At 42.4% G+C, this 26,613-nt stretch overlaps 5 protein-coding genes across 7 annotated transcripts; 4 read left to right on the top strand and 1 right to left on the bottom strand.

Annotated features, from left to right (window-relative positions):
• The first annotated feature begins 511 nt into the window (after nucleotides 1-511).
• marc1 (mitochondrial amidoxime reducing component 1) lies at nucleotides 512-5,391 on the top strand. The gene is made up of 7 exons (XM_061696263.1): nucleotides 512-790; nucleotides 2,038-2,208; nucleotides 2,304-2,466; nucleotides 3,333-3,476; nucleotides 3,592-3,653; nucleotides 3,728-3,799; nucleotides 5,117-5,391. Exons 1-7 carry the CDS (start codon nucleotides 528-530, stop codon nucleotides 5,241-5,243), a joined length of 1,002 nt encoding a protein of 333 aa, XP_061552247.1. The 5' UTR covers nucleotides 512-527; the 3' UTR covers nucleotides 5,244-5,391.
• A 1,412-nt stretch (nucleotides 5,392-6,803) lies between these two features.
• Nucleotides 6,804-11,966, top strand: stx11a (syntaxin 11a). Its single transcript, XM_061696286.1, has 3 exons — nucleotides 6,804-6,824; nucleotides 6,912-7,022; nucleotides 8,411-11,966. Exon 3 carries the CDS (start codon nucleotides 8,417-8,419, stop codon nucleotides 9,299-9,301), a length of 885 nt encoding a protein of 294 aa, XP_061552270.1. The 5' UTR covers nucleotides 6,804-6,824; nucleotides 6,912-7,022; nucleotides 8,411-8,416; the 3' UTR covers nucleotides 9,302-11,966.
• Nucleotides 11,792-18,630, bottom strand: fbxo30a (F-box protein 30a). 3 transcript variants are annotated; one of them, XM_061696283.1, is made up of 4 exons: nucleotides 18,419-18,630; nucleotides 16,717-17,113; nucleotides 14,588-16,114; nucleotides 11,792-14,460 (listed from the first exon to the last, which is right to left on the bottom strand). In XM_061696283.1, the coding sequence occupies exons 2-4, from the start codon at nucleotides 17,083-17,085 to the stop codon at nucleotides 14,257-14,259; spliced, it is 2,100 nt and encodes a 699-aa protein (XP_061552267.1). In that variant the 5' UTR covers nucleotides 17,086-17,113; nucleotides 18,419-18,630; the 3' UTR covers nucleotides 11,792-14,256. The 3 variants fall into 3 exon arrangements, with proteins under 3 accessions (XP_061552267.1, XP_061552268.1, XP_061552269.1); XM_061696284.1 differs by having other exon boundaries at nucleotides 16,717-17,090; XM_061696285.1 differs by lacking the exons at nucleotides 16,717-17,113; nucleotides 18,419-18,630 and adding an exon at nucleotides 16,447-16,665 and having other exon boundaries at nucleotides 14,588-16,108.
• An 844-nt stretch (nucleotides 18,631-19,474) lies between these two features.
• Nucleotides 19,475-21,556, top strand: LOC133413203 (protein GVQW3-like). The gene is made up of 4 exons (XM_061697252.1): nucleotides 19,475-19,610; nucleotides 19,720-19,785; nucleotides 19,893-20,010; nucleotides 20,174-21,556. The coding sequence occupies exons 1-4, from the start codon at nucleotides 19,536-19,538 to the stop codon at nucleotides 20,527-20,529; spliced, it is 615 nt and encodes a 204-aa protein (XP_061553236.1). The 5' UTR covers nucleotides 19,475-19,535; the 3' UTR covers nucleotides 20,530-21,556.
• A 101-nt stretch (nucleotides 21,557-21,657) lies between these two features.
• On the top strand, nucleotides 21,658-26,237 carry LOC133413202 (nucleolar and spindle-associated protein 1-like). The gene is made up of 11 exons (XM_061697251.1): nucleotides 21,658-21,998; nucleotides 22,125-22,190; nucleotides 22,269-22,424; nucleotides 22,493-22,643; nucleotides 23,122-23,211; nucleotides 23,290-23,393; nucleotides 23,491-23,651; nucleotides 24,180-24,307; nucleotides 25,356-25,466; nucleotides 25,542-25,638; nucleotides 25,959-26,237. Exons 1-11 carry the CDS (start codon nucleotides 21,924-21,926, stop codon nucleotides 26,044-26,046), a joined length of 1,227 nt encoding a protein of 408 aa, XP_061553235.1. The 5' UTR covers nucleotides 21,658-21,923; the 3' UTR covers nucleotides 26,047-26,237.
• The last annotated feature ends 376 nt before the right edge of the window (nucleotides 26,238-26,613 follow it).

Below are 26,613 nucleotides of genomic sequence, written 5' to 3'. Positions count from 1 at the left end.
GACTCATGAGTTTTTCGAGAATACGAGCCGTTGCCTGGGGGTTCAGGGTGTTGGGGGGGTTTACTGTACACTATATATTCGGTAATATCAGGGGGGGGGGGGGGGGGGGGAAATAACAAAAGATGGCAGCCAGGTCATTTATTTATTGACAAATACTGTAAACTGCTTTTTTCTTTTTTTTTTTTTTCTTTTTTTTTTTTTTTTTACAACAATAGGAGAAAACTCCCAATTCCCCATTCAAAGCTCCATTATGGTGATATTTTTCACCTGAAAGTACCAATATAAAACATTCTGAGATTTTTGAGGCCAGGAGGGAAAAAGTAAGATAAATGTCATCAACAACACATGGACGACGGCAACTAAACTTAAATCTGGAAATTTCCCATTCAAAACTCCGTTAACGCAAAAGCTTGTTTGTGTCCTTGAACGTAGCACATGCGGCAACCGCGTCATTGAAACACTGATAAAACCGACTGTTCATTGAACGTAACACCTTCAGTTTCCCCGCGGAAGTCCGAAGTTCCAAGATGGAGCCGAAGGAGGCCGTGAAGGCAGCGTTGTCCCACAACAACAAGTTCAAACCTCTGCTGGTCGGCGGGGCAGCCGCCGCCGCCGCCGCGGTGGTGGCTCTTGGTGTCGGATACAAATACTGGCGGAAGCCGGAGACGCGTGTGCGTGTGGGCGTCGTGTCGCAGCTCCTCGTCCACCCGCTCAAGTCCGGCAAGGCGGTGTCGGTGCCGCTCGCCGAGTGCCTCACGAAGGGCCTCAAGTGCGGGCAGATGCAGGACCGGTGAGTCGGTAACCTTCACCCTCCAGAGGCTTCGGAGCTGCTTGAGTGGACTGTCCAACCACTAAAACAGTTCGGATTATTCAATTTGGGAGTTCAATAAAAAACAAAAACAAACATGAAAGTGTAAACGCAGGAAAAAGAAACGAATAATAAATGACATTTTGGATTGATCGCCTGTCAATCACGGTGTGTCGTAAAGCAGTGATTCCCAACGGTTATTGAGCCAAGGCACATATTTTCCTTTCAACTAAAATCTTCTGGCACACCACCAAACAAAAGTGTCACAAAAAGTGGATATAGAAGTCAATTATTTACTTTATGGCATTGACTAGAAGAACATGTATTTGTTCTGTATGTCACTATACATCATTGGCATAGATAGATGAAAAGAAAGATCTAATATTTCTTAATTTTCTGACCGATTCAGTGAAATTTGATAATTTGGCACGGCGAACAGGGAACCGCGTAGCTTTGTGCAAAAGGGGACTATTATTATTTTCTTGGCTGCATTATTTGACTCCGGTTTGCAACCAAAGTTAAACAGAATTGGACAGCTCACGAGGCAAATTAAGGGTAAAACGGTGGTGTCGGCTCCATATCGCCGGGCCTGGAAAGTCACCGGTGCAGACGTCTCCGTTCTCACCAGGTCGTCAGGAAGGTTGATCACCTCTCTTATATTTTTGGTTAATTGTACATTTCATCAAACGAAAACAAAAAAAATAAACAAACATCAAACTGGTAACATTTCATGTTTGGCAATACGCCATCACGAATAAGTCATGCTAGCAATGTATCACCCTTGGCATGCACGTGCGTTTGTGAGCTGCAAGCGTTTCTTTGGGCAGGGGTGGGGAGTGAGTGAGGCTACGTTCAAATCTTGCTAGCATTTTGAAAACTGCATACTCCACTTAAAAAAATAAATAAATAAATAAGTGTAATGTTTCTTAATAAGTAAAAATAGCACTCTAAGGTATCATAGTTTATAAGAACATTGAGTCATAACAAGATTAAATAGAATGTAAAGAATTCAAGAGTTTGTGCATCATCATTCCATGCTTCAATTCAGTGGGCATTTGTGTGTGCATTGGACACCAGGGGGTTATTGAGATGCACCTGTACATGTTTTTGTAATTGTCAAAGACTATTTAGAGTCATTAACAAAGGTTTTTGTTCACATCCCAAACTGTTTGTTGATGAAGCTACCAAAGATGAACGTTAAAAGACGATTCACAGCGTTGCGCTTGCAGTCACTGGTTGGTGGTGACGGAGGACGGCCACATGGTGACCGGTCGGCAGGAGCCTCGTCTGGTCCTGGTGTCTTTGACGTGCGAGGGAGGTCAAGCGTGCCTGAACGGGCCCGACATGACCGAGATGCGTTTCCCCATCGGGCAGCCCGACAACGCCGTCGTGGACTGCAGGTCCGCCGTTCGTGTTTGAATGGCATCCTGTCCTGGTCTGTCCGTCGCGTCGCGTCACGCAACGTCTTTGTTGTTGTTGTTTTTTTGTGATGCAGAGTGTTTGGCGCTGACATTCAAGGGCGGGACTGCGGCGACGAAGCGTCCCGTTGGTTGGTCCGCTATCTGAAGGGGGAGAAGACCTTTCGCCTGGTGCACTTTGAACCCCACATGAGGGCCAGGAGGGCGGTGGACGCAGAACCTCTCTTCTCTCCGAACGAGGTCAATTCACAGAAATTACAGTGAATACGTGTTTTCGTACACATCAAAGATATGTTTGCGTCTTTGACAAACCAAACTTTTTTTTGTAAAAACATCGTGTGCAATTAAGTCTTCAATGAACCTTTTTGTAAACATCAAAGGCCAGTCTTTCACTAAATGTTTATAAAACATCGGAGACAGATTAGCCAAAGGCAATAGTGAGCTTTTAACAGACCTAACTTGCGCATTTTTGTAAACTAGAGATTATTTTGTGAGTCTTTTAAAAACCCAACCCCATATTTTCATATACATCAAAGACCTTTTAGTAGATTTCCTTAGTCTTAACTCATTCACTGCCAGCCTTCCCGGTTAACATGGATATTTGACTTCTAAAGCCGTCAATGGCAGTGAATGTGTTAATAACCTTATCTTTGTGTTTTGGTTGACAATTTGCATTTTTCGCAAACGTCAATGACGATTTATAGTCTTTGAATGAACCTAACATACTTTGTTTTTGTAAACATTGAAGACAATTGTGAAAGTGAAACTTTTTTTCAGAAACATCTAAGACTTTTGTCTTCAACTAACCAAATGTACAGTATATGGATTATTTCATAGACTGTTTGGGATCTTCAATGTACATAAAACATGTATTTTTGTAAATATCAGACAATTTTAAGTCTTGTTTTTTCGTAACCATGAAGGACGATTAATGGTGTTTAATGGACGTCGTCTTTACCAAACCAAGCCTCTGCTCTTTCGCAAACATTAAATACAGGAAAGATCGAAGGCAAACCTGATGTGTGAAAATATATATATCTATTTTTTGCGAAAATCCACGACACAATTCGAACTCTTCAATGAACTCATGTCTTTTTGTGCTCCAGGAGGTGGTGTATCCCGACTGCGGTCCGGTCATGCTGCTGTCCGAGGCGTCCGTCAAGCACCTGAGCGGCAAGCTGGACAAGGACTTGACTGTGGAGCGATTCCGGCCCAACATCGTCATCGGCGACTGCGAGGCGTATGACGAAGTACGACGAGCCTCCTTCTGTCCGGAATAGGAAAAAGTCACCATGCGCTACGGAGGCGGAGGGCTAATTATACTCCGGACTCAAGCGGCAACCTGCTTTTTTTCTCCGCGCGCAGGATTCATGGGAAGAGATTCAGATTGGCAGCGTACGTCTGCGGCGAGTGATGTCATGCGGGAGGTAACGTCGTTTTCCTTTGGGTGAGGAACTCGTGTAATTTTTATTAAAGTCTGCAAACTTTGTCCTCTCGTCAGGTGCGTTTTCACCACGGTGGACCCCGAAACTGGAATCATCAACAGGAAAGAGCCTCTTGAAACACTTAAGAGGTACGCAACCGTTGCAGTTTGCAGTCGGAGCCGTTTCGAATATTTTGACCGCTCTACTTTGCCACGCGTATTTAGGAACAGCTCTTGGTGTGCTGCCGTTGCAACCAATTAGATCTCTGAGCCCTCCCACCGCCTCCTTCATGGGCGACTTTAAACCCTGTTGCATTTCGTGAGGTTTTTCCGCTAAATGCCGTTCAACAAATAAATGAATAATCATCATTTAAATAAGTAGGAATGTCATCAAGTACAAACGTCATGACATTATTCAAAGGTCATGAAATAAATGATGATTAAATGTTTGATATATAATTGTTAAACATTTCGCAATTGAATTGAATGAATTAGTTGACACAATTTACATTCATATTGTAATATTAAAATGTCCTTTCATTTCATTGTGATTTATTAATTTGTACAAAAATGATCATCCTGTTAAATAAAGATGCCCTTCAGTGATTAAACAAGATGATAATAATAATAATAATGATTTAATAGCTTTAGTAAAATTATTAAATACTTTCAATAATTTCAATGCACTGCAGCGTCATAAAATAAGACTCGTTATAAATTGAAAAGCCTTTAATTAAATGCAAATGTCATTAAATAAATCCAAAGTTCCATTAAATCAATGAAAGTACAAAACCAATTAAATTGAACGATGTCAAATTAACATGAAATAATAAGACATACTATTCAATAAATAAAAATGCCATTCAACAATTATTTTCTAAATCGATTAATAAGGGTCAATAAATCATTATAAATAGGTTCAATATAATATAATTCTTAAATATTACAGATCACAATTTAATACATTTATTTTGTATTTTAATTAATTTGTATTTTAATGTAATACCATTTGATTTCTGATTACATTTTTAATTCTATGTAGTTATTTTGTTCATTAATATTGTTAATGTAATGACATTTTTACTGCTGAATTAATTTGAACCCCATCAAAATTGTAATTGCAATTCTTTTTAAATTGGAATGACAAAAAAAAATATTTTAATGACCAGATTTAATTTTGGCACATACAACCTTCCATACCACACATCCCCGAACTAGAATATTTAACATAATTCAGTAAAGGAATACTATCATTTTTTTTTTGTTTTATATATCCAGCTCTTATATAGGACATCTTGCGAGTGTACCGAACAAACAGTCCAGTGAGTGTATTTCATATTTTGACAGTTTGCACCATCTCCCAGAGTGTCCAAGTAAACAAAATTTCAACGTTATGCAAGTTTGAAGCGTTTTTTTTTTTTTTGGGGGGGGGGTGGGATAATGGTTGTCTGGTCTTGGCCTGTGTAGCTACCGGCTGTGCAAGCCCGACGAGAAGCACATCTACAAGTCGGCGCCGCTGTTTGGACAGCTGCTAAGCGTGGAAAAGACGGGCGTGATGCAGGTGGGCGATGACGTCTTCAAGATCAGCCGCTGATGGAAAAAGCACTTAAGTAATCACGGAAGAGCACTAAATATATATATTTTTTAAATCACAAGATTATACATTACTGTGACTACTTCATGAAATATGTCTATTAAAGTTAAATTGTTTAATATAGAGGAAAATAAACACATTTGCAATATTTGTTTAGTCATTTGTTGTTTGTGCGTTGACAACATCCTTGGACAAATTTTTGTAAACGTCTTCAACGAACCTAATAATGAAACCAATATTTGTATTTTTGTGAACATTGTATGGATCTAATACATTATTTGTTTTTGCGACCATCAAAGACAATTTAAAGCCTTAAACGAACGCAACGTACCTTTTCTTAACTGTCTTTTATCTTTCCTTCAACGACCGTAATGTTTGTATTTTTTATGAAGATCGAAGTCGATTCAGTCTTTGACAAGGCTTGCGAAAACCTCAGTGACCTCAGCAAACCTGATGATTGTGTTTTTTTTGTCCACATCGACGATGATTTAGTCTTTTAACAAGCTTCGCATACATTTTTCGTAAACGTCAATGATGATTTGGTCATTCACTCATTCAATGCCATTGACGGATTTAGAAGTCAAATATCCATGTTAACTGGGATGGCTGGCAGTCATTTAATGTTTTGTAAACTTACAATTTAGAGCCTTCAATTAACCTACCTTAACGTATGTTTCCCTAAACATCAAGGAGTATTTTGTCTTCAATGGCCCCAAAGGACCGCTCTAATACTGTGACCAGTGGAACTTATTCCATAGTTCTGGACTTAAAAACTAAATAGTAATTTCAGTCATTTTCGGCTTGTTTTCTGGAGAGATATTAGATTGTTATTAGCCTTGGAAATGACTGCCAGTTTCATTTTGTTGAGCATTTAAAAAAAAAAGATAATACATGGAGAACCTGTTAGTGAAATATAGGCCCTCTGGATGCTGCAGGTCCTTTCAGGATTTACTTGCTGATCTTCAACACCGCGAGTTATTTGCAAGCAGTGTAAACATGACGCAGCCATAAACCTCACTCAGCAAGTTCTCCAAACTAACAAAGAATCCACAAATCCTGCCAACTGGAACTGGCTTTATTAATTTTTTTTAACCTTACTTTTAAACTAATTGGGCATTGAAACCTCAAGGCTTGTTTAAAACCATTATCCCAGACTTCTGTCTTAATTTGAAACCCTAATCCCTTGGTTAGAATTCTTAGCAAGGCTTTAAACGCTAGTTTGAAACCGTAACCGTGGCTCGCATCCTATTCTGAAACCCTAACCGTCGTTTAAAACTATAAACCAGGCTTGAAACCCTAATTTCAAACCCTACTCTTGTATCAAATCCCTTGCTTGATACTCTAATCCAAATTTAAAATCCCATTACGTCTATTCTTATTGTATAAACGACGTGTTAAATGACTGTGCCTAATGAAATGGTCATTGAGTGAATCTATTAGGATTTGTCTCCCCCTGCTGGCCGTGAAAAGACGACACTTTCAAATTGTTTTTTTTTTTTTTTTTTTCTGGAAAAGAAAATATTTTCAGTGGTGCGGTTAGAAGATGTTGACGTCGCCGCTTGCTGCTTAATTCATCGCAGGGTAATGCAATGGCATATTTTCAACTAAAGCACTAAGAAAAATGTTCTAAAAATAGACTCTCGTCTCATCTTCCGCATCTTTGTTTAGAGCGCACATGTTGAAACGCGCTCGGGTTATAACGGAATCTACCCAAAAAAAAAAAAAAAAAAAAAAGAGGAAACCAACACCAGGAGACTTGTTGCTGTCGAAGAGAACAAGGTAATTTCATTGCAATTCATTTTGTCTTTATAATCATAATCGTTTTGTCTGCTAAAAAAGAAAAACGACGAATTTCTCATTCACTCAAACTTGAAATACGTCTAGGTTGAAAGTTCTATTCAGGGTTTCAAACCAGAATTAGGGTTTCAAACTAGGGCAAGGCGAAAGGATTTATTATTATTATTATTGTTGCAAGGTAACAGTTTCAGGTCTAGTGGCACATCGAGATCGGTAAATGAATGCTCGTGTACCTAATGAGGTGTCTGTTCGTGATGTGTGAGGAAGTACATGTCCAGTGGAGTCTTCAAGTAACACGTCAGTTTCCCTTTTCAGCTCATTGCTCACAATGGAGTGCGTTTGTACTGTATACAAATGTTCATTACAGCACACAATCCACTGTTTGGGACACATTTCCAACGAATTGCCTTTTGCCTGTTGGAACTCACGCAAAATAAATTGACATTTGTCCTTTAACAAAAAAAAAAAAAAAAAAAAAAATTCATAATAACTTTACATCTGATAATACACATACTGACTGACCTCAGTAGTGCTTTGAGATACAAGTTTTGAGACCGCACATGGAATGGAAAAACACAAATCATCTTTCCCCATTGAAATGAATGGAAATGACAATCCATTCCAGCCCCCCCTAAAATGTGTTTAAAAAAAGAAACAAATATAATAGCAGCAAGAATATTAGGTAACAGGGCTGAGTTTCGATTTCAAACCCCCCGCAGTTGAAATTTAAATATACAGAAAAATAAATGTATACTTCCTTTTGGCCTTCCAGTGGCCTGCAGAGGATCTGAATGAAACCAAGGTGATTGGATTAAAGTTGAAACGTCTTCTTCAGCAGTCCCGTTGCCTTGATTCAACCTTTTGTGGAGGAATGAGTGAAACACCCAGGGACATGACCAAAGTGTGAATTTTCAATGAAATTGTTTCTTCAGAAAAAATCAAGGAAGCTGATAACCGATATTTGGAGCCAGTATTCATTTGCGGTAAATGGGGAAAATGTTGGTGTCGAAATTTTGAATAACACGAACCCAGACACCTTACTGTGTAAATTGGCAAACGATATGTTTATTCAACTTTTGTTTTTGTTTTTTGTCTTAAGACAATAAACCGCTTTGTTTTAAATTTTGAACAGGCTCTGCAGCATGTCTTGTCTTTCATGTTAAATGAAAACAACCGTATGACAGCTGGGATAGGCTCCGGCACGCCCGCGACCCTAGTGAGGAGAAGCGGCTCAGAAAATGGATGGATGGATGGATGGATGGATAGTTTTTAAAAGGCAGATGCCGATATGCATCGAAATGTCGAATATCGGTGATGGTAATCGACCCGGCCGATAATCAGGCCGTCTATAAATTGTGTTTGTCACACAGGGCAAGATGATCGACAGACTGAGCGAGCTCCACGCCATCGCCGCCAGGCCCCCGGAGGCGGTGGAGTACAGCCTGGCAGGCAATTGCGAGGACTCGGAGCAGGACGAGTCTACCGCGCCGCTTTTCAGCGTGGAGGAGGCGATGTGGGGAATCCGCACGGAGGTCCAAGCCATGAAGAAGGAGATGCTGCTCCTCAACATGGATGTCACGCGTCTGGGCAAGGAGAGCAGTCGCTTCCTCACCTCGGTGCGGCGCTTCAGCAGCATCAAGCGGGACGCCAACGCCGTGGGGCGCGGCATCAAGACCCGCGGGGAGGCCATCTTCGCCCGGCTGGAGAGGCTGAGAGCGCTGAGCGAGGAGCTGGCGCGGCTGCACGGCGACTCCTCGGCGGTGGCCCGTGTGGCGCGGTGCCAGCACGCCGCGCTGACCGGGAGCTTCCGCCGGGCCATGACGGAGTACAACCGCGCCGAGATGGAGCAGCGAGAGAACTGCACGGCGCGCATCCAGCGGCAGGCGGCCATCGTGGGGCGGGAGGTGAGCCGGGCGCAGATCGATGAGATGATGATGACGGGCAAGTGGGACGTGTTCGCCGGGGACGGGTTACTGACGGCGGATGCGCGCGGCGCCCGCTCGGCGCTGAGCGAGATCGAGAGCCGCCGCCGGCAGCTGTGGGAGCTGGAGGGCCGCATACGGGACGTGCGCGACCTCTTCTTCCAGGTGGCGGTGCTGGCCGAGGAGCAGGGCTGCATTGTGGACGACATCGAGGCCAACGTGCGCAACACCCAGGACTACGTGGTTGCCGCCGGTAACCACGTGCGCCAGGCCGTCAGGTACAAGAAGGAGAACCCTTGCAAGAAGATCTTCTGCTGTTGTTTCCCCTGCTGCCACTGAAGTGGAAAAAAGGCAAAACCCGGAACACGCATTGTGATCGTCCGCCGAAGGGAAATAAATTGGGATCAAATCCATTTTCCCACCAGGCCTCATTCGTCGCCAAGGTTAGGGTTGCAAAGTAGGCTTTTCAAGTCTGGGTTAGCGCTTCAAAGCAGGGGTAAGAGTTAGCTAACCTTAACCCCTAACCCAAAGATTTCAAATAATGCTTTCAAATTGGGGTCTTAAACTCAGGTTTCTAGGAAGGGATTGGGTTTCAAGACTGGGCTAGAGTTTGTACTAGGTTTAAGGTTTCAAATTACAGTTTGAATCAAAAGTTAGGTTTCAAGAGAGGATTAGCGTCTCACAAAAGGGTTTGTTTTCAAAATAGTGGTTCAAGCCTGTGTTAGGGTTTCAAATAAGAATTTGATTTCAAATTTGGGTTCTAAAGTAAGGATAGGGTTGTTTTGAAATTAGAGCTTGAAGTCAAGGTTAGGGTTCCAAATTAGGGTTTCAAGCCTTAGCTGGAGTTTTAGAGTAGGGGTAAGATTAGAAACATGAGAGAGGTCCTTGAAGTGACGCTCAGGGCAGTTAGTCACAGGGGAATTTTTGCACTTCAACTGCGATGGTTCCACTTCCTCACTTGTTTATGTGGGCTGCATTACCGACCGACAATGGCATCACTCCAAGTCGACGTAGGTAAGGTTCGAAAGTCAAAGAGAACCTGGACTCTGCGTCGTTCGCAGTGCCTCAAATTCACATTCATACAAAAGAAAATTAGATCTGAGCAGGGAGCCTCGGTGGACTAGCGGGACTGGGGGGGGGAGAAAAAAAAAACCTGTACTGTGCAAAAGTTAGCAATGGTTGCAAAGAAATTTCAGAACATTTGGGGGATGACAAAAAAAATGTTAAGTGCGCTGCGAATTTTTGGGTGAAAATGAACATTTTGAGATGGGATGAATGTTGAAAACGCAAAAAAACATTTCGGATCCAAAGAAAAGCATTGAAAAGATTGTAGAAATATTTCGGAAGGGAACAAAGAAAAATAGCTTTGAAACATTTTGGATGGAAAGCAAAGCATTGAAAATAAGTCCGAAAAAAATTGGATGAAAAGACAAACGTTGAAAATATGAGACAAAAATTTGAAGGAAAAGAAAAAACAATTTTTGGGATTAAAATAATTTTTGGGCGAAAAATACTTCATGGGAAAAGAAAAAAAAGAAAGCCTTTACAAAAAGTGAAATGTTAAAAATATTTAAGGCTTAAATTCTTTTACAGATAGATCTTGGTTCAACATAAAAATGCAGCAATTTCCTCGGAATTTTTTTTTATGATGAAAAAAGTAGAAAACATTTCCCCAAAAATATTGATGATTATACATAACTTGATATTGAAGAGAAATAATTAAACATATCAAAATAATTTATGCATGACGAGGTAAATAAATATGACAATGCCCCCAGGGGTAAAAGCCCTTTTATTCTTTTTATTAAAACGCTTGAAAAGATGGCATCCTGTGGTGAAAGCACACTTCACAGCTCGAGTGAAAACAAAAGTTTAGAACACCAGTGAGAAAATAAAGAGTACAAATAAAAACAAAATGGAGGTTCACACATTTAAACAAAAACAAAAAATGGAGGTACACACACACACACACACACACACACACACACACACACACACACACACAGTTTAACATCACACTGTGCCTGAGAACTGAACACTATTAATAGACTCGTCGCTGTCGGGCAGAAACCATGTATGCGCAAACACAGTCAATTTCATATTCTCCCCCCTCCCAGAGATCAATACTGTTATTTTGACTCATGAGAAGTGCTGTAAAACTCCGCCTCTTTCCACACTCTGCGGGAGCGGGGCGGCATTATGTCGCCTCAAGATTGAAAGTCGGGATGCTTTTCAAAACAATACGAGTGAAAATAATTATGATAGATACATTTGCGTAAGCCTGTTTTGTTATAAATTGATCGCTCTAATGCACCGACCGGTCCAGATGGAACTGGTTGGTCGTCCCCAAAGGTACGTTTACGCACCGATTCACTTCCGCATATTAGACTGCTTAGTCAGCTCACCGTTTTATGCACTGCGTCTAAAAGCTTTGGAAAAAGAGTTTGGGGAAGGTGGTGTAACCACATTCGTTTGCTTTTGTAAAGTATTTTAAAGGCTTTTTTGTCTGGTCGGTGCGTCAGTTGCAGACTTGATCGGACTGCTGGTGCCGTGTCCTACCATTTTAATCAATGACCGCGTACTAAATTAGCCCATTTTATTTATTAGCATATTTAGGGCTGGTGGTGTGTTGATGTTAGTGCACAACGGTGTATGGGAGCAATATTATGGTCGAAAACCAACTTGAACGAAACGGTGTTTGATAACTCGAACAAGATGGCTGTTTTCTGATTTTCTTGAAAAGTGGTCATTTTGGAGATGTGAGGATGCAGCCCGACAGCGACTGACAAAAAAAAAAAAAAAAAAAAAAAAAAAAAAAAAAAGTTGAGAACCCACATGCATTAATAATAACAATAATGACTAAACATTTTACAGTACATGCTTCAATGTGCAAATTCATAATTCACAAAAATAAAAATACTCATCTGGATTTTAGGGAGGCAGCTTTCAGAGTACCAGTAAAAGTATAAAAAAAAAAAAAATAATAAAACCCTCACTCCTTTCTGACACTTTGACCTATAAAACGTCTTTTTTTTTAACATTCCTTAATCAATAAACTAGACCAAACTCGATATTAAAAACATACAATAAATCTGTTCATGTCAATTGTCAACACTGCAACACACTGCTACGTTATTTATATTCAACACTGAGGCCTCGTTGTCACTTTAAGAGTAAAGAAGCAAAAATTGCCTTTCCCACTCTTTCGTTAGCTTCACTTTCACTACCCGCTAAATGTAACATAAGACGTAAAGTGAGATTAACTGCGCATTTCACAATAAAATTAGCAGGCGCCAAATTTCAGATCTTTGGATGAAATGAAAAACATATGTATGTGTATTTTTTTTAAATACAAATAAAAAGAAATGACGGAAAAGGTTTTATTGGATGAAAACTTTATTTCAGGACTTTTTTTAATCAAAATAAAAATATTTCTGATAGATTTTGATTTCATATTCTGAAGGAATTTCAGTTTTTTTTTTTAACCAAATACATTTCTGAAAGAATTGGATCAAGAGAAAAAGTTTGGCATTGAAAGATCGACCTTGAAAAGAATTTTTGTTTGAGAAATAAAAAAGCCAAAGAGAGTTTCAGGTTTTTAGGGTGGATGGAAATACAAATATTTCAGTTTATTTTGTTTCAAATAAATTTTGTTTTTGTCTATTTTGTTTCAAAAATAATTTTTCTTTTTTTGAAAAGAAAAATGATTTCAAATTCTTATTTTAATGAAATATTGTGGGTAGTTTTTTCCGATACTAAAACTTTTGTTCACAAAAAAAAGTATACCCCTCTCCCCCCCAAACTACTGGATTAAAGAAAATCTTTGGTTTAAAATAAAAATGTTGAAACTATTTCAGAATATTTTCTCCCGAGAAATATTTCGAACTTTATTCCAAAACTACACCAAAAACAATTCTGAAATAGTTTTCGGAATATTTTTTTTCTTACACATGAAACATTTCTTATGACCCAAAATCAGAAATTAATGAAAATTATTAAAAATAAAAACTTTTTGATTGAAATAAAAATGTTAACGTTTCAAAACATTTTCAGAGAAATACTTTGACATTTTTTCCCCCGACCAAGTTTTTAATATTTATACACCTTCCCCCCCCAAAAAAATCTGAAAAATGTAACGTTCTTTCCATGTGAAATATTTCTCAAATATTTGAGACTTCTTTTGACCTACAATTTTTCAGAATTTGACTTTGGCTGAAAAAAAAAAAAAAAATTAAAATCAAATATTTTCAGAGTTAGTTTGCACCGCCCACAACTTGCAGTTTTTCCCCCATCTTAATTTAAACATTATCAATCTCACTTTACCTTTTGTCATTTCCCTCCGACTTCAACGACGTCACGTGAAACGTTGTGATTCCGCTAACTATTTTAGCGTGCTACACAGCTACAGTGAGGTTCATTATTCGACGTCCCGTGCCTGCGGGCGGTTGTTTTGTATTCTTCTGACACTTGCCATTTAAAAACACTTTGATGTTGTTGTTTTTTTTTTAAACTTGCTACATTTTCAGATTCAAGTTGGCAGATCGTGGCCGTCCCTCGCCTTTGCTTAGCGAGCCAGCGCTATTAGCTGGGAGGTAACGTCGCAGAGGTCAAAGTGCTTGACGACGTCAAATATTTTGCAAACACAGATGTTTGGTCGGTGTTGCTGTATAGAAATAAAGCCGCGAAACTTACGCCCTCCACAGACGACGTATGCGCAGTACTGACTTTTGTTTGCTATAAAAATAAACATCAGAGCGTGAGATTTTATTTACACAACAGTGGCGTGGTTGTGGATGTGCTAATTTGTCGGAGAAGAGGTGAAGTTCGGGATGTTTTTCTGTAAACACTTGAGGATGGAAAGCCGTTTGAGCATTTAGTCCATATCCTTGAAACCCAGTCCGTGTACTAGTACACACAGACATTTCAGTACACTAGTAGAACCACTAGGGTGCACTTGCAGAGAACAATTGTGCTTACTAGTGCAATTCACCCCCCCAAGCCCCCCAGAACAAATAAAACAACCCTCTCTGGTGCCATTTTGTGCCCCAATCATAGACAGAAGGCGAAGTGTCACGTATTAGTCGTGCACTAGCGGGCACAATCATAGCGGGCACAGCCCCGCGGGCTTGCGCTGACCTGACCTTGGGCTTCAGGAGCTTTAGTGAAACTATGGCAAAATGTCCGCCTCTGGGGGGAAGGAAGGTAGTGGATATGGAACGCAAGCTGGATAACAACGATCTGGAAAAAATTGTCAAACGGCTTTTCATAGAGAAGGAGAAGTTGACGTTCCGGAGTTAGGCCACGGGCTTGAGCACAGACCGTAAACAGCGGCCCTCCTTGGTCAGCTCCCGGGTGAAGCACATGCAGGGCAGTGGGATGGCCTCCTCGCGCCGCGCCACCGTGTTGAACTTGCACTTCTTCAGGTGGTCGGCCATGCTGGTGATGTTGGCGAACTTCCACTCGTTCACTGTGCCGAAGGCGGTGCTGAATCGCCACACCTACGATGGAAAAAAAAGACAAGATGGCGCCGGGGACGATCGTCAATCTATACAGAGAACTAGAACTAGAGATGCACAAACAAACAAATCCACGCCAAGAAAAACACAGCAGGGAGGCAACACCGACCTTGTCGGTGATCTGCCACGACGGTGAGCCGTCCTCCCGCCGCTTCTTCTCCCACAGCAGGACGACCATGCCGCGCATCTGAAGGAGGCTGGCGCACACGTCCCGCATGGTGCGCGACGTCCTGGACAGCTGACACAGGCTGAAGCTGTCTAGGAAGCTGGCCACGTGCTGCAGCACCTCGAAGGGCAGACCGCTGAGCTGGTCGCACTTGGAGCCCGGGCGCGGGCGGGCGCTCCTCGGCGGCTGGTCGCCGCTTATCAGCGGGAGGCCGGGCTGCACGCCGAAGGAGCCCAGGTGGCGGTCGTGGATGATGCGGAAGCCCTGCACGGAAGGGCAGAAGCGCCTCTGCGAGTAGGTGCACCCGTAGTACGCCAGGGGGCAGCGTTGCTCCATCCAGCCGTTGAGCCCGGCGTGGATGTCGCCGTGGACGTTCTTGAAGTGCGAGGAGAACTCGTCGCGGCGGAACAGCTGGCCGCACACGAAGGTGAACATGGAGCGCTGCTTGGTTTGGTAGCGCGCCACGCACTCCAGCACCAGGTCCAGGCGCAACGTGTGGAAGGGGCTGGGGTTGGAGAGCTGCGGGTTGGCGTGGTCGCACGCCGACGCGGACGCGATGTCGCCCACCATGGTGTTGGTGGCCAGGATCGCGGAGGGGAAGGAAAAGGTCTGCGTGCCGAAGTCGATGTGGTAGCCGTCCACAAAGCGGCTGTCGGAGATGCCGCGCCCCCCCGGCGAGTCGCCCAGGCAGAAGAGCAAGGCGGCCGTGATCAGGTCGATCCCGTGCAGGCCCATGGGGTCGTCGGGCACCTCCAGGTCCGACGTGTCCACCGCCTTGTCTTCCATCTTGGCCCGGAAGAGGTACGGGTCCGAGAGCAGGGCGCGGCGGCCGTTGAACGTAAACATGCTGATGCCGCGCAGAAGGAGTTTGCGCTCCAGGCAGCGGTACCTGAGCTCGGTGGGTAGCTGGTGCAAAAAGTTGTTCCTTACTTGGTCCGAGAGTACAAAGGGTACGGGGGCGCCCAGCGGTTCCGCTTGGGGGTCCGGCACCACGGCGGGCGGGTACGCCTGAGGCGCCTCAGGCCACGCGGGCTCAGGCACTTCCTCCTCCACCGGGTCTTTGATGGAGTCTTCTTTGTCGTCAAAAAACAACTCCACAAAATCCTCGTCCTCCCCCGGCCAGGCGAGAGTGCAGTCTTCCTCGTCCACGCCGCCCACCGCCCCCAGCTCGCACTCGGAGTCAGAGTCACTCTCGCGCATGTCCACATTCTTCCCTGCGCCGCCGTTTTCCAAGCTGAGACCGACAACGCCCTTGGAGTGCGCGAGGATGTCCAAAGCCGCCGCCAAGCTCCGGCTCGTTTCCACCGAGGCTCGGTACAAGTCGCTGTATGGCTCCTCCTCCATCTCCACCGACCCGTTGGTTGCCTCGCCGTCGGGAGTCGTGGCCATCTTGTCGATGTCCCCCTTGGCGTCCTTGGACACGGTGGTGGTGACCTTGAGGGATTCCAGGAGCATGCGTTGGTCCTGCAGGTAGAGTTGCAAATGGGTGGAAAATGTTTTACATTTTAGCGCAAGGTTTCCTCATTTTCCATACAGTTCCGATTTAAAAAATTCACACTAATCACCTTGGACCTTATTCCTGACCTTCAAAGGACACTGAAATTATGACCTCTATTTTATTTCTGTATTTGAAAAAATTACTGGCATAGACGGTATGATTGATATTTTTCACATTTTTAATTGTATTCATTTTGTACAGTGAACTCCTGCATTTGCATATATTTTTTTTTTGGGGGGGGGGGAACTATCCTCTGTTATTTGCTGAAAAACTCCACAAAATTGTTTGCTGTTTTTGTGCTCACCTAGGCCATGTCTCCATACTGCCATCTGGTGGTATCTTGGTGCCACGTCACAGTTTTGTCTCAGAAAAACGTGCTTTGCCAGCATCTTGTGGCATCTATAGGCCATTACACAACTTTTTGTGTGGGCATCAATTGCTTGCGATTTTCACTATTTACCGTTGTTAGTTGTAGACGCTACTGAAGCAGTGAATTTCCCTGGTGCGTGAATTAAGCATTATTCCTTCCATCTATGTCGACCTAATTCCTGCAATCTTGCATCCCTACCTGCAGGGCCAACGCCATGTCCAACTGCTCCACTTCGTCAAAGTCCCGGCTCAGGTTCTCGTAGGACTTGTGGTCGGCGTAGCTGACGGGCCAGCGGTTCCACTCCATGGTGCAGCACACGATGCTGGCGGGGCAGGTCTCCAGGTGCTGCGCCATCTTGGCCCGGGCCACGGCGAAGGGGCAGCCGAAGCCATTGTTGAGGCAGGGCAGGCGCTCGTACGGACACAGAAGGCGGTGCTCGGGGAGCTTGCACGCGTGGAAGACGGCGCCGCACACCAGCGGGCAGCCGATGAGGTCACAGGAGAGGCCCGCCTCTGGCCGCACCATGCACCTCCGGTTGATGCATTTAAGGCAGTGCGGGTGCAGACCCTCCATCTTCTCTGAATGGAGAAGCGGAACAACCCTGCAATGAACAAAATGACCTCATTTGTATCTCAAGGTCACATTTGGTGCTGGCGCAAAGGCAAAATTGCTTAAAAAAAATTAAAAACTCCAAATACTTCTAGACATACATGTCATTAAGACACACTGTCAACATACAAATCTGTTCCATGAATCTTATAAAAGGGCTACAAGAATACATCAAAGTTAAGATTTGAAACTTGATTTTTGACTAAAGGTTTGATACATGATTTGACTTTTTATAAATCAATATAACATTTTATAAATTAACTATATGCTTCTGTTATATTTATAATATATTTATTATCAAATTATTATAAAAAATCATTTTTAATATAAAAGTTTCAGGGAAAAAAGTGGACAAAAGAAACCACCTTGAGTGTTTTGGATTTAAAAAACATTTAAGAAAATGTTGGATTAAAATAAAAGAAAATATTTCAGAACAAAAATGACAAAGAAAAACTATTTTAGAATACATTGAAATGTTTTGGATAGGAAAAAAAAACTAAAAAACATTTCAGAAAAGTACGGATTTAACACAAATAAACGAAGAAAGAAATGTATAAAAACTTTTTAAGAATACATTTTAGTTGGAACAAATAACTCAAGTCACAAGAAATATTTCAGGTAAAATGGGTTAAAAAAAAAAACAGCCTGTATATTTTAAGTTTTGTGTGTGTTTGACTAAACCTAGATACATTTTATTAGGCCGCTGCACAAAATAAAACGATCATATTTCCGTCGTGGCCCAGTACTTCTGCAATGGCTCATGTGATTTCAATAACACACCCTGTCAACATATTGCACATCCATAATCGTGTGTTCCATAAACACACAGCGCCTGGCAGTGTTTACTAAAGCGGCGGAGTAACATGTCGCAACGCCGCTATTTGGTTACATGGAAACTCGGCTGCGGTTCTTCCAGGCTGAGCCTCCTCCACCTCTTGGGGAAAAGCGCACGATTAATACCATAATCCATCACATGAGAGCTATTATTCATATTTGTATGCCGATAGCAGCGATTTTAGAGGGGGGAAAAAAACCACGATCCTAAACGAGCCAGTCGCACCAACTCAAACTACGAATTCACTCAACCAATAATACTTCGCATGAAAAAACTGGCACATTATTCCTTGGGGCTAATTAAAATGACAGTAGCTGGACAAAATGCGCGGCTGTAAAAAGTCAAGTTTGAGAAGTTTTCAGGACAAAAGAACAACAACACGGCTAAGGCCAGCTAGCATGGAACTTCCACCTGTTAGCCCCCCCCACGGTTAGGCGAGTTAGCTTTGTCCAAACAGCTTACCCGGAATTTCGGCACGTCGTCTGGTATGGTAAACACCTTTTTCGTTGCTTAATGTCAGATCCGTGGTCGTGAATAATGCGGCTCCAACAGCTAGGCGCACATTTCTGGGGGTGTATTTAAAGCCCCCTTGTAAGTAACTGTCGTGCGAGCGCACCAAATGCAGCCGCCGCACGGTCAGCTCTTCTTCGCCGGGATAAAGCTGCACCAGTTCCTGGCGGCGCAGCGCGATGACGTCATAAGGCCGGGTTGCAAATCACGTGGTTTTGCCAATCACTGCGCTCGGATGCCTTACACTATTTCCTCAATTGCTCAAACACAAAACCCTATTGTCTGAAGTTACCACATGCTCAGTGCCCTTTATCCACTTATTGAATTGGTCGCCCTTTTGGTAGCACCTTAGGCACTTTCCACCTAATTAGACACAACTTGCAAACATATTTTCACCCACCAAAACAAATTTTGCAATCTGCACATATGTTGGTTGCATAATGGTAAACACTTATTCAGCATAGCAAAAATGTTGTGTTTTAGCAATTGAGAAATAACTGTTATTTTTGTTTTGCAGTATTGTTAACGACTCTCCTCTCTTTGGCGTGTCAAATTTAGAAGACATTTTATTTTCACTTTACAGGGAATTTAGACACTTTGTGGGTAACAAAAGAGAAAAAAGCATCATGTTTATGGTACACAAAGAGAGAGGTGAAAAAAAAACTGAAAATAGAGATAATCACTAAAGCAGCAGAAAAAGGCTAATCTAAAAGCGGTGCTGTGGTACTAAAAGGAGGAACAACAGGCACACAAACACACATTTGTGGTGCGTGGTGGGCTAACAGCATTTGTAAAGTATATGATAGGTTTTCGTATAGTGAATCATTAATGGTTAAAATCTGCACAAACTATCCAACAGAAATTAAACGTGCTTTTATTGTTGATAATCTTCTTGGGAGCTGAGTTCCATTTTGTCGAGCGAGTGAGCCACATTCTCCAGTCCGGTAGGTGGCGGTAATGCATGTGAACGCTGGTTGCCAAACGTCATTCTCATCAAATAAGAAGAAAAGGGAGGGGGGGGAGCATAGAAAAAGAAGCTAATTTCTCCCAGTTTTTAAGCGTATTAAAGATGGATTTGGATTCTATGAAATATGGGGAGCTACGTGGTCTAGCAAAACATCTGGGTCTAAAGGCTAATATGAAGGTAAGACGGACGACATATCTTACGAGCAAACATTTCGCCAAACGCTGCCAACTTACTATATTTTTTGTTCAAAAATACTCGTCTAATTGCTATATATGTGTGCAAATAGGCTGACAGATTGTTGGAAGCCATTAAAAAGCATTTTGACCAACAAAGGAGTACTGAGGAAGATAAGGTAAACTTTGGGTCATCGGACGTGACTCGCCTCTGCAGATTCGTCAAAACAAAAAGTACATTGGGGGGTCTTATTTATTATTATATATTTTTTATTATGTTATCTAGGTAGAAGAGACGAAGGCTGATGGCACCGCTGAGGTGAAGGCAGACGAATCCAAGGAGGTGGTTTGCATGGCTTCAGACAAGAGCAGCCAAATGCAGAGGGACAAGGATGAAGCAGTAGGTGTGTTACAAAAATATATCAAAATACCATTGGATAGAGGAGTGATACACGAATAAAAAAAATTAGTGAAATTATTAGTGGCTATATAACGGATTTAGTTAGATTTTTTGCATTAGATGAAAAAAATATATATGCTTGAGTAATTTTGTATCCTTCCTGTCAGGTCGTCAAGCAGTGAGCACAGAGCAACGAACTAACCTGAAGTTTCTGGTCCGGTTGGGGAAAAGTCCGTCCGAAGCACTGGGATTGCTGCAGCAAGTGTACGGAGATGAAACCATGTCGCGCTCGCGTGTTTTCGAGTGGTGCAAGAGGTTCAAAGAGGGACGCGAGGACGTGGAAGACGACCCCAGGAGCGGAAGGCCTTCGACGAGCAGGACTGAGGCCAACATCGAGCGCGTCAGACAGATGCTGCGTGGCGATCGTAGGTTGACAGTGCGGTTGATCGCAAATGAGCTGGGCATGAACAGGGACAACGTCTGGAAGATTATCACTGAAGATTTGGGCATGCAGAAAGTCTGACACTTCCCGACTGAATGAGAAGGAGTGAATGATTCCTTACGGATGTAGTTGCCTTTCCCTTGCACTCCCTAATCACTATATAGGCATTTTTTTAGTGGACTTTGGTGAACTGTACTGATGAAAAATGTCAGGGAAAGCCTACCAGAACATCTAAACTTTATTTGGGATTAATCAGCGGCACTTTCAATGTTGACAGGTGTGTGCTGACTCCCATTGAACATAAGTTTGAATGTGTTCATTCTGAGCAGAGCTGGCGTTATAACCCCAGTTATAATAGGGTGTTCACACTTTTGCAACTGCACTATCTCAGTTGCTTGTTTTTACTTCCCCCTCAAAAATATTTCATTACAATTTTTCAATCAAGTTGTACATGCAAATAGCTTACAAAGGTGGCAAAAGTTTTGAAATGATTAATCTTGGTCTATTTTTTTTATTTCACAAAAGAGATGTTTTATATGGAATGTTCATTGCATGTGCAAAAACTTTTTGTTTTGTTTTTTACTCTGTGGATTATTTCTGATCGTTTTTTTTTCTATTGTGGAAGTTGTTCATCAGTAATAACTGGTGAGATAAGTTGTTGCATTAATCATAAGCATTGTGCTCGTGCAAGATGTGACTTTTTTGCAAGATGTGTTTTTTGTTGACTGGATTATTTCTACTTTGTTTCTACTGTGCAAGGTGGCAGTTATCGTTTAAACTCAAATGCGGTTTCACTTGGTTTTCGCAGTGCAGGGCGCAGACACGAGCTTGCCCATAGTTATGCTGGTTGCTAGGCGACCGAACCGGAAGTATCATGGTACCTTTTCTTGCATTTTTTTTTTGGGGGGGGGGGGAGACAAGCGTAATACAAATGAAATGTGTGGTTATGTTATATGTTATGTTTAAGATAACATTTACATCGTTAAAAATGCTAAAATCACGCGTTTCTTCCACCTCAACGAACATATCATTATTGAGGAAACCAAATTACACTTTTCCAATGGCGAGTGAAGTCAGTCAATATTATCAATAACAAATCGGGATACATCTTTCCAGAAGATGAGCATTCCAAATGTTTTTGTTTTTTTTTTTTGCGCAGAAAAAGAAGCAGCACGGCAGATATGTTTTCATGTCAGTTAGGGACGACATGAGGCTAAAAAAAAAATTAAGTGGAAGTCTGGGAGCTAATGCAACTGTTCTCCGATTGGCTTAAGGGTGTCGAATGTCCACGCCTGCGATTGGACAAGAGCGATTCCCTCTCGCCCCATCAGCCAATCGTGCGCCCCGTGACTCTGTTTTGAATCTGAGTCGTGTAACCGTTCGGTGCTGTTGTTTGGCGAAAGCACTGTGCCTCGCCTCCTTTATTCCTGGTTTTCCTCACTTAAAAAAAAAAATAATAATAATAATTCTTAGCCATGGATTTGGATTCGATGAAATATGCGGAGCTACGCGGCCTAGCGAAGCAGCTGGGTCTGAAGGCTAATATGAAGGTAAGGGGAACGATTTTTCTTTGGCGCTAACGTAGCCACTACAAACTCACTGTACTATTATTATTATTATTATTTTTGTTGTTGTTCAAAAGTACTCGTCTAACTGCTATGTACGTGTGCAAATAGGCCGACAAGTTGCTAAAAGCCGTTAAGAAGCATTTTGAACAACAAAAGGAGACCGAGGAAGACAAGGTAAACTTGTGAATGACGTCGAATGTCGAAAGTAATATTTTAAAAGAAAAATAATAATAATAATTTCATGTTAATCAGGTAGAAGAGATGGAGGCCAATGTCACTGCTGAGGTGAAGGCAGACGAGTCCAAGGTGGTGGTTTGCAGCTCCTCGGTGTTTGTGAACACACGTCGAGGCAAAACGAACAACGAAAAGAAAAGAGCCTGTGATCCTAATGCCAAATTGGATGATGAGGTAGGCTATTCACGTCACGCCCCTAAGCCAGGTCCGTGAACACAACACTGAATGTTCTACCTTCACAGAGGGGCAGTGAAGTAGTCCCACTGGGCCATGTCTTAAAGCAGAGACGATTGTCTTCTCCATCCAAGATTGAACGGGAGGGAGAGCACCAGCCTCTGGTCGAGTCTTCAAGCACGAGCAGTCGAGTTCAGAATGATGCCAAGGATGACGCAGGTCACCAATGTTTATATTCATTAGTCCTATCGTGATGTACAGTATGTCATCGCAGCGATACCCAGTCACTGCCGGTCTAAAGCCCGGAAAAAAATGGGTGGGTTGTGTCAGGAAGAGAATTTGACGTAAAGACTTTGCCGAAAAAATCCTGCGTGTGCCTTGCTGCGGTGACCTCTGACAGGGAAAAAGCTGCATGACCATCAATGGTGCCTGAGAGGGATTTTTTTACACAACTACAGATGTGTGGAGGCGTGTTATAGTTATTTTTGAATGATATTAAATATTTTAGTGGTAGCGTGAAAGTGGAGTAGAAAATTGAGTAATCAAATTATATGCTCTATAACATGAATGTTATTGATTGCGGCCTGTCATGATCATGATTTTAGAATTTATTATCTTATAGATATTTCATCAAGTAATAACCCCCTGCCAAAAAAAATAAAACAATTCTGTTAATTTTTTCAATGGTCTTCTGCAGTTAATGTTCCTCGTGTGGCCAAAGCTGCTAAGATCCCTCGTTACAAGAGGCACCAGGTGAAGAGGGCAGCCCTGAAGCCAGCCACTCCCAGTAGGTGCTCCTTTTTTTCTCAGCACTTAATCGTAAGAGAACGCTCGAACATTATTGTCCCTTCCTTTTCTCGCACAGACTTCCAAAAACTCCACGAGGCCCATTTCAACAAGATGGAATCCATCGATGACTATGTGCAGAGGAAGAAGAAGATGAATATGGAACCCGTCCAAGAGCTCAAGGTACACACACACACACGCACGCAGGCGTCGTTTTGTTGCTGACAATATGCCGACCGACTGTGGCGAAAGTGACGTCTCGTGCTGTGGCATGCCACAGGCAGCGAAGGCCAGTGGTGTGTCCCTGTTCAGCCCCGCGCCCTACAGGACCAAGAATCCGCCGGCTGAGGGCAAACCAGATTCCCAAAACAAGATGGTCAAGAAACAGAAAGATGCAGTGTTGCAGCCCTTTGTCCTTTCCACAAGAAGGATTAACGTCAGGTGAGTCTAGAGCATAGTTTTTACATGATCTGAGTACAGATTGTATTTAAAAAAATTAAAAAAACACACACACATACACTTCAAACTGCGTTGCATAAAGGGCAATGACTTTGGACATTATTTTTTCCCGGAGGCAAATCTCCTCCACCCTGTCCAGCTTTCTCACAATCGTTTGTCATGGAACGTTCTACTGGCGAGGCGGGGTGACCACGGCAAGATATTTTTGGCTTCGAAGGGTATACCTCGGGCCAAACGTTTCCAATGTGGATAATTCACTGCTTGTGCAAAGTACAAATGCACACCATGACTTTGGCGATGTTCAGCACCATTGCCTCGGAATTGCTCCCTCACGTTTTGGAAATATTTGCGATAGGGGTTAGAAGAATAACTTATTTGGCACCACTGGTTGTGCTTTTGTTTAAAAAAACAACAACAACAAAAACATGAAAAATAGATCAAATCTATTAATCGCCTAGCCCTACCAGATCCTTTTCCACATCCTCCATAACATTTCTTGTTTCCACGCAGGTTCTCAGAGGCGAGCTCGCTGGTGAAGACGCCGGCACGCATGTCGCTCGCCTTGGCCGCCAGCACGCCCAAGCAGCAGACGGCGAGAGAGAGGAAATCCACAGCTTCGTCTGTCACCAAACCTTCAGGTCGGTACAACTGCATGCACGCACAACTCCTTAACATTTCAACATCAATGTAGCGCAGATGTGTCCACGAACCTTTTGTCGCTACTTTGGAAAATGAAACATTGAAATAAATTGCACATAATACTGAAAAACAATGCTGACCAAGATTTGCCAAGAGTTAGTTTTGCATGTATACATCCAATAATTGTTTTTGGCTTGTCTCCTGGTTTTTTAAATCCATCCATTCTCTACGCCGCTTGTCCGATTCAGGGTCACAGGGCGCTGGAGCCAATCCCAGCTCACTTCGGGCGAAAGGTCCTGTTTGTTTGAAATAATAATTTTAATGGGTTTTGGCTTTTTTTATTATTATTTTGGATCACTAAACTGACTTTTTTTTGCCAAAGAAAAGCAGCAAAATATTTGTCAATTTAAAACAAAAGTAATTATATTCTGTTCTCCAAAAACAAACTGTTGTAGGTCTGTGTTTGTATGTCAGTAAAACTTAAAACTGATTTTGAACTATGAAAAGGACATATAAATAATAGTACATTAAAAAAATATAGTAATTAATTTTCTTAAGTTGTTTACAGTTAGATAAAAAATGCAAATCGTTGATTTTGTATTTTTTTTCCCCGCACACAAACTGTTGTGAATCGGTAAAACCTTTTTGCAAAGGAAACAGGTTTTGTAATATTTGTAAGTTTTATTTATGTTTTAATAATGATAGAGGATGATAAAAAAATGCATCCAAGAATTTTAAATTTACCAAGTGCTCACTAAAAAAAAATACACAATGCAACTCAATGGAAACAAATACAGTCTACACATAAACTAAATCATAACATTAGGTTTGAAGTACCAACTTCATTTCAAATGCCCGGGTACGGCTCCATTGTTCTGCTTGACCGTTACATATGACTTGTTGTTTTACGTTGCTTGCTCTTAATCGAAACATGTCCAGAAAACTGATGTTGATCCCTCTCAGAGTTGGATGAATTAATTTGGAAGGTGGACATGATAACAAAGACTTTGTGTCTCTTATCCCCCCCCCCCCCCCCCCCCCCCCCAGCATCATTTGTGTTCACTGGCAACACGAGCGTCACTCCAGGGACGCAGAAGAAGTCAGCTTTCGACCTGAAGGCCAGCCTGTCCCGGCCACTCACCTACAAGCCTCACACGGGTAACAAAATGTCTGCCTTCGAGTCATGACACCACTGTCTTAATGACATCTTACTGTGTCCGTTTGCGCTCGTAGGCAAGATAAAGCCGTTCGGCGGCGACAGCGCCACCAGCAAGTCTTTGGTTGCTGACTCTCGTCAGAAAAACTACAAACAGCACCAAGTGCAGACAAGGTGTGTGTAAACTGTTAAATGTTTTTCCTTCCACCTAGGCCAGGAATATCCCCTTAATAATTGTTTTCATGAAATTATTGACTGCAAATCTCTTCAAAATGTATTAGTAGCCTATCTGACATTATTAAATGGATGATTTGGCCTGAATCAATGTTACAGTGAAAAAGGAAAGTGTGCTTAGCTAGTCCCTCATGACCCTTCAAAGTTCAACTGGTGCATGTTTATGAACCCCCCCCGCCCCCAATTAAGGCCTTTTCACACTACACTTGGTTGACAACACTGTAACATGCGTTGCTAATTATGTCTTTTGGTGCTTCCAGGGAGGAGAGACATGTCAAACTCGCAGAAGAGCGCAAAGCAAAGAAGTCCAACTTAATGTGTGCACGACGAGGCCTGGTGATGATGTAAACTTTTGAACTACTACTTCCTCTTGTAAATATGTTGTCTGTCGCCTTCTTGTTTAAGGGTCTCGTGGTTGGAGCTTATTAGCATTTTAGCTTGTGTGCAATCCATTTTAGCACGTTTACAATGTTATTAAAAGCACAGTATGTACTTTGGGTGCTTTGTTGTTGTTTTCACAATAAAAAGGCTGCAATTCACCTTTTGTCATTCATGCAACAGAATACTAGCTTTGCGTTCATCAGTTCACTGTTAGACAAAATTGTCTATAAATAGAGAAAGTTCAGCACTGTTGCTTTTCTTCCCAAAAGTGGCTGTCCTGTGAAGATGACAGCAAGAGTACAGTTCAGAATGCTCAATGAGGCAAAACAAAAAGAAAAGATTGCTGTCACAATCCCGTGGGACAATACCCGTAACATGACCATTAAAGCCCCTTTCTTCATATTAGAGCTCGACTGAGTGTTCCTAATATTGTGGCCGAGCTGCGAATAAAACGCAAATTCATAATGAATATGATGCCGGGACGGTTTGGTAATAAAATCGAGCGCACCGTCTCTTGAACCAACCAGAAAAAGG

Source organism: Phycodurus eques, chromosome 14 (genome assembly GCF_024500275.1).
Source record: "Phycodurus eques isolate BA_2022a chromosome 14, UOR_Pequ_1.1, whole genome shotgun sequence".
NCBI lineage: Eukaryota > Metazoa > Chordata > Actinopteri > Syngnathiformes > Syngnathidae > Phycodurus > Phycodurus eques.
Note: the sequence above shows the minus strand (reverse complement) of the source record. Positions and strands in the feature narration are given on the sequence as shown.